The sequence below is a fragment of the Carassius gibelio genome, chromosome A24 (genome assembly GCF_023724105.1).
Source record: "Carassius gibelio isolate Cgi1373 ecotype wild population from Czech Republic chromosome A24, carGib1.2-hapl.c, whole genome shotgun sequence".
In the NCBI taxonomy this organism is placed as follows: domain Eukaryota; kingdom Metazoa; phylum Chordata; class Actinopteri; order Cypriniformes; family Cyprinidae; genus Carassius; species Carassius gibelio.
The window spans coordinates 1,331,174-1,341,173 of NC_068394.1; the positions used below are offsets into that span (position 1 = coordinate 1,331,174).

At 31.1% G+C, this 10,000-nt stretch overlaps 1 protein-coding gene across 1 annotated transcript in view; it reads right to left on the bottom strand.

The window, feature by feature from the left end:
* Positions 1–10,000, bottom strand: part of LOC127946297 (potassium voltage-gated channel subfamily H member 2-like) — a 111,488-nt gene that overhangs the window by 48,715 nt on the left and 52,773 nt on the right. The window contains exons 3-5 of the mRNA XM_052542763.1: positions 6,008–6,163; positions 4,583–5,059; positions 3,158–3,369 (exon numbers count right to left, since the gene is read on the bottom strand). Coding sequence (XP_052398723.1) covers positions 3,158–3,369; positions 4,583–5,059; positions 6,008–6,163 — 845 coding nt within the window. The remainder of the gene's footprint in view (positions 1–3,157; positions 3,370–4,582; positions 5,060–6,007; positions 6,164–10,000) is intronic.

Below are 10,000 nucleotides of genomic sequence, written 5' to 3' on the forward strand. Positions count from 1 at the left end.
ACTCCACTGTCATACTGACATTTCTCTAATCAATCAATTCCTAATTAATAAATATGAATTAATAAAGTTCAACACAACATATTTATCTGCTACTTAGAATGTTCTAAGTGAAAAGCAGAAATGTTTCTCCTTGTAACATGCATGTAGTTTAATACATCATCCGTGGTGTGTGCTCCTGATTTGTGTGTGTGTGTGTGTGTGTGTATGTGTATGTTTGTGTGTGTGTTTGTGTGTGTGTGTGTGTGTGTGTGTTTGTGTGAATGTGTGTGTGATGGTTGGTATGCAACTAAATATAGCGTAACATGAATTAAACACACAGCTGCAGTGTCAAAGATAAAAACCATGACCCACCTACAGTCCCAGACAAAAAGTTTGAAATAATTATGATTTTTTTAAATGTTTTTGAAAGAAGTTCACTATGTAGCTCACTAAAGCTACATTTATTTAACAAGACAAATATTATTCCTTCTTTAGCATCATTACTTCAGTGTCACACGATCCTGCAGAAATCACTGATTTTAAACATTTCTAATTATTATCAATGCTGAAATTGATTTTTTTTTTTTTTTTTTTTTTTGGAGTAATGATGCAATTTTTTTTTTTTAGTTTGCATCACAGTTATTAATTACTTTTTTTTCTTTTCTTTTTTTACAGTATATTCAAATTGAACATTTATTTTACATTTAAACAATATTTCCATTTTTAACTGTATTTTTGATCTGCCTGAGCAGAAGAGACTTAATTATTCAAAACTTTTAACCAGTCGAGCAAATAATTTCTTGCACATGTAAACACACACACACACACACACACACATGCATCTCACAAAGACTCACTGTGGCAATCAATAGTGAATTCTTCCTTAAATCCTGCTGTGGACAAATTAGAAACAGCTGCATTATGACTGATCTGAGATCATGTTAGTGTGCAGTGGTGAACAGGATCTGATTAGAGCTCATCATATCACACTAATTAAAGTAATCGCATCATCTGCATCACCAGGATAACAGCAGAGCAGTTCGGATGATAACAGTCAGACCCAAACTGATGCTCACTAATCTAAACCAGAAATACATATCCAATGCAGGATGTTAAAGGATAAAATACACTCTCAGATAGAGACTCTGCAAATTGCAAATTTTTATGGATTAAAAATAATAATAAAAAAATGCATAAAATTAATTAACTTTATTATTATTATTATTATTATTATTAAATATATGCATACAATTGATTAACTTAAATTAATATCTCAGTTTAGAAACTTTGTAGTTAAAGTAACATATGTATGGAAAAAAATAACAAATATTAAAATTAGTTAACAAATAATTCACAAAAACTTAAAAATAATATATTTTTTTAAGATTTAATTATTTCTTAAATTTAGACACTTTGCAGTTCAAAACACCCTTTTATATGGAAGAATTAATTTAAATTATTTTTCAAAAAGACAAAAAACAAATACATAAAATTAATTTTATATTAAAAAAATATTTTCTCAATGTAGAAAACTAGCATTTCAAGAACCAAATTTTGCATGGACAAATTAATTTGTTTTTGAAATTAGTTAAAAATAATTAAGAAAAATATTATTTAAATAAAAATATTTACTTAGTTTAAAATGTTTGTATTATTATTTTGATTTAGACACTTATAATAACATATAAAATGTTAAAATAACATATTCTTTTTTTATATAGGAATTAATTAAAATTAAAATTTGTTTGAAAAATATTTAAATAGATATCAAATTTAATTTAAATAACATATGTTAATTATTTTCTTAATTTAGACACTTTGCAGTTGAAATACCACATTTCTGCAAGGAAGAATTAATAAACAAATAATAAAATTAGTTAAAAATAATTGCAAAAAATATGGGTTCAGTTCCCGGAGGATGTCCAATAAAACCATCTGCCAAAAGCAGAAAAGCAAATATAAATGCATTAATGCAATGCTTAGTTTTTCAAAATTAATTCTATTCTTGAAGCTGATTGGAACTGACTTTTCCTACACTCTTAAAAATAATGCTTCACTGGTGATTAAAAATGCTCTAGAATATTGTTTTTTGTTTTTAACCACGGGGCTTCAAGACTATTTATGTATTTATTCATGTGAATGTATGTGTTTAAAATCAGATGAACAAGTGTTAAAATACGTTTTGTTTTGTTTAAAATACGTAAGTGTGATGGCGAAAATAATCAAATATATATATAAAAATTATTAAATATAAAAATTAAAAAAAGTCCAACTCAAAAAAAAAAAAAAAAAATAAAAAATAAATAAAATAAAATAATTTTAATTTTATTTTTAATTTTTATTTTACAGAAACTGTGCCAATAGTTAAACATAAGTTTTGAAGAGCACACTACCAAACGCTTAGGGTTCTTTTAATATTGCTGTGAACGATGGAGTCAGAAAGGTTGAGAATCACTGCTATAGACGTCACATACATTCTCCATCGTCTGTGTGTGAATTAATTGTGTTTGGCATCACTGACGTCAAACCGGGTGACGCAGCATGTTTTGAATCAACTGTGTGCACGCAGATGAGATTTCTTTAGACAAAGTTTTTAATGACTTCAAAAGACATGTGGAGTACTGTTAGTGCACTTTTATGTTTTGCATTCAACTCGGGTTCATTGCATCGAAAAGATCACCGCATTAATAGTTCACCTAACATCTAATTTTGTGTCCAGTGAAAAAAGGGTTGGTCCAGTCGTTCAAAACATCACAAGTGAGACATTTCCAGGTGTATATATAATATTCCTTCTCAAACATAAGTTTTCAAGAGGGCATGTTTTCAAAGTCAGTCCGTGTCACTTTCATAAGACTTTATTGTCACGTCCCTATAACTTTGAGCGAGGAACTTCAAAAACACCACGAATTCAGAATCTCAGCTTTGCCAGATAAAGCACATCACATCAGACCAACATCAACCGCTTTAGTGCAACAGTAAAAGTGTTGCACTAAAGTCAAACGTTGATGTTTGTCTCGCCATCAGAGACGTTAAACTGTGAATCATATCGTTTCAAGCAGAGGGACAAACAGTTCAATCTGTCTCAATCTCAAACGCTCAATCTCTGTCCAGCTTGATTCATTCCTATACAAACGCTTTCTTGCGTTCGAGCCAAAGCTGAAGGGCGGAAGCGTCTTACCTGAGTGACCTTCTCTGTCACGTTGTGCGTGCGGTCGATGAGTTTGCAGGGAGCGATGATGTCCATTTCTCCGGCCGGGAGGGCGATGAGAGGGTCTGGTTTAAAGTCCACAAAGTTGAGCGTGATCTGTGGGATTTTACTGATGGCGCGGTAACGCATCAGATCCGAATCAGAGGTAGAGTTCAGGATGCTGGACTTGTTGTTCATTGCACCTGCATGAGGAAAGCTTGTTGAAAATCATATCTTTTGTTTGGTTAAAATTTCGATTTAGCTTTAATTTATATTTCAGATTTTATTTTTGTAATTTTACTAGCTCAAACTTAATTTATTTTGTGGCATATGTAACATTTTAATTTATTAAAGTTTTTTAAAGTTTTTTTTTTACATTATTTGATTTCAGCTTTATTTTACCAGAGGCAACCATGTTTAGTAGTTTGATTTTTGTTAACAATCACAACATTACTGTTTTGTTCACCAAGGCAGGATTTATTTGATCAAAAATACAGTAAAATTTCAAAATATTTTTAGAATTTAAATCAGATGTGTTCTATGTGAATATCTCTTAAAACATAATTTATTTCTGTGATGCGCAGCTGAAATTTTTGCATCATTATTCCAGGCTTCAGTGTCACATGATCTGTACATTTGGGATTGGTAGGATTTGTTTAATGTTTCTTCTGTAAAGAAGTCTCTAATGCCATATATTATATCATATTAGTATGTATTAAAATTTCAGATTACCTTAAATATTTATATTTTCAGTTTTCCTTATTTTAGTTAAAGTTTTTGAAATTTTTATGTGCTTTAGTCATTAGTTTTTGTTTTGTTTAAATAGCTGTAAGTTATATTTCAGATTTTATTTTTGTAATTTTACTATCTCAAACTTACTTTTTTCAGTATGTTGCAAATGCAACATTTTAATTTATTAAAGTTTTTTTTTTTTACATTATTTTATTTCAGCTTTATTTTACCAAAGCAACCATTTTTTAAAATATTTTTTTTTGTTAACAATAACACTACTGTTTTGTTCACCAAGGCGTCATTCATTTGATCAAAACACAGTAAAATTTCGACATATTTTTAGAATTTAAAACAGCTGATTTCTATGTGAATATCTGTTTAAATGTAATTTATTTCTGTGATGCACAGCTGATATTTTCAGCATCATTACTCCAGTCTTCAGTGTCACATGATCTTCAGAAATCATTCTAATGTGCTCAAGAAACATTTCTGATTATTATCAATGGTAAACACAGTTGTGCTGCACAATATTTTTGTGGAAGCTGTTACATTTTATTTTTCAGGATTCACAGATGAATAGAGCAGCATTTATTTGAAATCTTTTGTAACATTATAAGTGTCACTTTTGATTAACTGAATGCATTATTGTGCAGTAAAAGTAATATTTCTGGTCAGTTTTCTCACCCGTGCTTCTGCTGGTGGGTCGAGCGCGGTGCTTTCGGTCCCATTCGGGCCGCATGGCCTCGATATCGTCCACCGAAGACGCGCGGCGCATGCTGTGAAAGCTCTCGCGCGAGCGGCTGTTGGTCAGGCTGCTGCTGGACACGGAGGCGTCCGGATTGAGCCGCTGTGTTCGAGGAGAGGAGTGACCCAGAGGAAGTGTGGCGGGGTGAGGCGGGGCCGGAGGAGGGCACGAGGGGTCACTGCTCAGGAGATTGCGCTGGTCTTTGGGCAGCAGCGAGGACGGTGTGGTCAGACGAGACGGCTCGTGTTCAGACAGAGACAGCAGCTCGCTCAGAGCCAGGGATTCGTGGCTTCGTGGAAGAGAACTTCTGGAGAAACACGCTCCTCGTCCGGACTCCGGATCCTCCCGCAGAGAAGATTTACTGTTATTCCTGGAGTTCAGGAGCGGCAGACGTAAACGGACACCACAAGCTCGATCTAAGACAAGCGAAGGGAGATAATGTCAAAATTCTACTTTTTTTTGTTGCATCATAATTTAGTTGTTTAATGGCTGCTTTCCACCACGACAATTTAATGGGCAGGTTTTGTTACTGTGACTTTAACTTGTAAATGATCTAACAATATATAATCAAAAAATTTCAAATTTTTTCCAGAACAAGGCCGATACCCATACTTTTATTTTTGGTACTTGCCGATACATGTGTTTTCATTGCATTCGTCATTTAAAAAAATACTAGGTACAGAAACCAAAACAAAAAAGTTGTCTTAGTTCATTTAGCAAATAGATATCCTTCAGTCATTTTCACACTTAATTATGGCTGTTAAAATGTATTTGTATAAACTTTTGCTGAATTCAGTGTTCGTTTTATTCCTCTATTGTATTTCATACATACATACATATATATATATATATATATATATATATATATATATATATATATATATATATATATATATATATATATATATATATATATATATATATATATATATATATATATATATATATGTATATGTACATGACGTGAGTTAATTTCAAATTTTTAATGTAAAAAGATTTTAAAATGGAAGGGAAAAAATAGATACATATATACATTCAGTTATTATTTCCATGACGATTAAATGCCAAATTTGCATATTTTAACACAGATGAAATATATTTTAACACGTGTGACTAAAATTGCTCAAAAACACAAAACTACCACTATATAGAGTAACACATAATTATTAATTGAATTCAGTAATTAGTTTCTAATTAAAGTTGTAATAGTGAATGACATGTCCGTGTTTGCCATAACTAAAACAATTATATTTTCAGATTATTTTTTTATTAATTAAATTTTTAATTTATTTTTGTAATAATGTGTGCATATTTAGGTATATATGAATGTAATGACTGTAATAAGTGAAGCAGCTTTGACGTACTTGAATGGCGCCACAGCAGAGGCAGCTTATGATTGAGATCCTGCGCTTCGTACACTTTATCGTCTGGCAGGACCTCGAAATTCAGAATAAACATGATCACCACGCCATCTTCATTCTTGACAGGAACCACGTCCACCAAACACAGGAAACACACACCTGTGAGAGAAGACAGCGGGCGGTCGTTAGACGCTTACACATATTAATTTGTCCACATTGTGCATCCATAAAAAAGCATGATAACTGTCAACAACCCAGTTTTTTATTGCAGCAAATTCGTAATAAAAGAACTCCATTAATGTTGACGTTTATTGACCTACATAGAAAGACATTTATATATTGGTCTTTATGCATCTTTCTAAATCACAAATGCAAAGTACTGTGAAATGTAAAATATAAATTAAATAAATTAAAATTAATCTGAAAAACGACATACATAATTACATAAAAGTATTATTATTATTATTAATAATAATAATAATAATAATAATAATAATAATAATAATAATTATTATTATTATTATTATTAGTATTAATAATAATTATTGTTATTATTGTTATTAATAATAATAATAATAATAATAATAATAATAATGAAATATTTAACAAATAAAATAAAATACAAATAAAATTGACAGTAAAAAAACAAATATTATTATTATATAATTAAATAAATAAAAAATAATCTGAGAAAACTACATACATAATTACATAAAAGTATTAATTATTATTAATAATAATAATAATAATAATAATAATAATAATAATAATAATAATAATAATAATAATAATAATAATAATTAAATATTTAACAAATAAAATAAAATAAAATACAAATAAAATTGACAGTCAAAAACCAAAGATTATTATGTGGACAAACTAAAGTTTCACTAAATAAAAAGTAATGTGGAAAACTACATATAGAAATACATAAAGGTATTCATTATTATTATTATTATTATTATTATTATTAATAGAGCTGCATGGTTATTATTATAAAACAAAACATAACCATCATACAGTTCTGATGTTGGTCAAAATAAGAATATTCTCCCAATTACAGAATCTCTTAATCTGACTACAGCGAGCGCTGAAAAAGTTTCAAGCAATCACAGAGAGCACCACAATTATACACACAGAGCTACAAATCCTGACTTTAACCTTCGTCTGAAAGATGTCTGAATCCCACAGACTTACCTGGATCTGAACACACGATCAAACACGACACACACACACAGAGAGAGAGAGAACAGATTCAGATTCGGCAGACACAGAGAGATTCTCATCCATGAACACAGAGAGACAGATTGAGACACGCTCCTCTGTAATCCCAGCTGTGTTCGGAGCAGAGAAACCACACGGATTACAGGTCCAGCAAAGCCATCTGGGAACACGTGTGTGTGTGTGTGTGTGTGGGTGTGTGTGTGTGTGTGCAGGAAAACAGCACACAACTTCTTCCTCCTATCCTTTATAGTTCATATCGTGCAGACCCAACGCAGAAAGTCAGAATTATGGGTAAAATACATAAATGCAATGCCGATTTGACTAGAAATCCCAGAAGTGTCAAATATAAAATAGCTTTTATGAAATGCAATTACAAAATGAAATCATAACTGACTTAATTCATGTGTTTGTATTTTCAGTTTAGTGGAATAACCTTTTTTCCTTCATCAGTTCTTCATATCGAGACACTTTTCACCATCAGTTCTTCGTGAAGACATCATGCTTTTCTCACTGAGTGTGTTTCACTTGTGTGATGGGTTTCTAAAGCCCCTTTCACACTGCGATACACAGTTAAATGAGTTTACATCTCAGGGAGCAAACATCTACAATATCTATAAAAGAATATAAAAGCATTGAATGCCATGAGAAACTGAATGAATGAATGCATCAATATTCAGCAAAAGAGCTCTGCTTATGTGAGGACATAACACACACACACACACACACACACACACACACACACACACGCACGCACAAACACACACAGATGAAGAGTGGTCAGGTGGAGGGATTGGACTTTAATTCATTACGCTTCCGTCCACTTTAAAAGACTGATCCAATCCAAGATTCAGATGCTACACACACACTCACACACACAGACACACACACACATGCACGCACGCACACACACACACACACACACACACTAGCTGCATCTGTATGTCTGTAATCCCAACAAAGTGCTCCGAGATCCAAATCACTTCAGAAATACATAAGAGAGAAAAGACAAAACAGATTAAAAAAGCAGAAGATCAATGTGAATGTGCACAAAAAAAAAAAAAAAAAAAAAAAAAAAAAAAAAATGGTGTTAGGACATGATCTGATTAGACAAAAATAATACCTAAATTAAATAATATTTCTGATAATTAATCAATGAATAAATTGATATTACTAATTACTAAGAAAGAAAGAAACAAATTATTTCATGTTAATTAATACATAAATAATAAATGTTCACTGTGAAATTAAAATTATTTTTTTTTAACTGGATGAGTTAAAAATCATATTGTGGAATAGTTCATGTTAAAAAAAATGTAATATTAGATGAAAAAATAATCTTTAAAGACTTAGATATTTATAAATGTTGCTTTGTTAACTAAGTAAAATCTTAAAATTAGAACCAAGACTCTTGGGGTAGAAAAATCTAAAATAAAAAGGAATATAATAATTAAATTTAAAATGCAATATTGGATGATTTTTTTTTAAACATAATTTGGCAAAAAATACATAAATAAATAAATAAATATATAAATAAATAAATCTATAAGGAAAACTGATAATATAAAAGATAAGCTAATTAATTATTATTATTATAAGTATTTTTTTTTTATTCCACACATGAGATTACTGGAGTTTCTCTCTTTATGAGGGACACAGCGCCACCTGGTGGACAAGATCTGACTTTATTTTGCATTAATGACTTTGCCTGTGCAATATCTTACACAATACAATAATCATAATCAGAAGTGATTAATCAGCATTTGGTCAGAGAGTAAAAAGAAGAAATACAGCTCAATGAATCTCATGAAATGACAGTAATTTCTATCCCTGCATGACTGTGTTTAGATCAGGTCTCTCTCTCTCTCTCTCTCTCTCTCTCTCTCTCTCTCTCTCTCTCTCTCTCTCTCTCTCTCTCTCTCTCTCTCTCTCTCTCTCTCTCTCTCTCTCTCTCTCCCTCTCTCTCTCTCTCTCTCTCTCTCTCTCCCTCTCTCTCTCTCTCTGTCTCTCTCTCCCTCTCTCTCTCTCTCTGTCTCTCTCTCTCTCTCTCTCTGACAGACACCAGAACAAGGCTGAGCTGCTGTGAGCCACATTCATCAGCAGAAGTGTCTTCTTCATCTTTCTGAGCGACGTTTCTGCTGCGTTCACACTTCTGAAGGAAACACAGATCCACAAAACGCCGCCCGAGGCCTGATGAATCATCTCCTGCAGAGATACTTCACTGGATCACAGAGAAACATCGAGACTGATCCTAAACCAGACGCTTCTTCTGGGTGTTAATGGGGTGGTTTTCACATTTTACTTAAGATCATATTTAACCCTGGGTTAATGTATCCTGCATCAATCCTGCAGTTTCATAATGTTTATTACATGAACCAGAATGACAGGTGCATTAACCTGCGGTTTATTTCATTTACTTGCACAGTACTTTTTACAAAACACATTGTTCTAAAGAAGCACTTAAAAAAATCGAAAAAAAGAGCAAAATAAAGATGATATATATTTTTTTATTATATTAAATTGAATAAATTAATTAAACTATTGTTATTATTATTAAATGAAATTTTAAATAAAATATTAAATGAAAATGTATTTTTAAAGACTTAGATATTTAGAAATGTTGCCTTTTTAACCAACTAAAATCTTAAAGAAGAACCAAGACTCTGGGTTAAATAAATAAATAAATAAGTAAATTCACATAAATAAATAAATATATGTAAAATAAAATACTGAATGAAAAAAGTTTTAAAACACAATTTGGCAATTAAAATATAA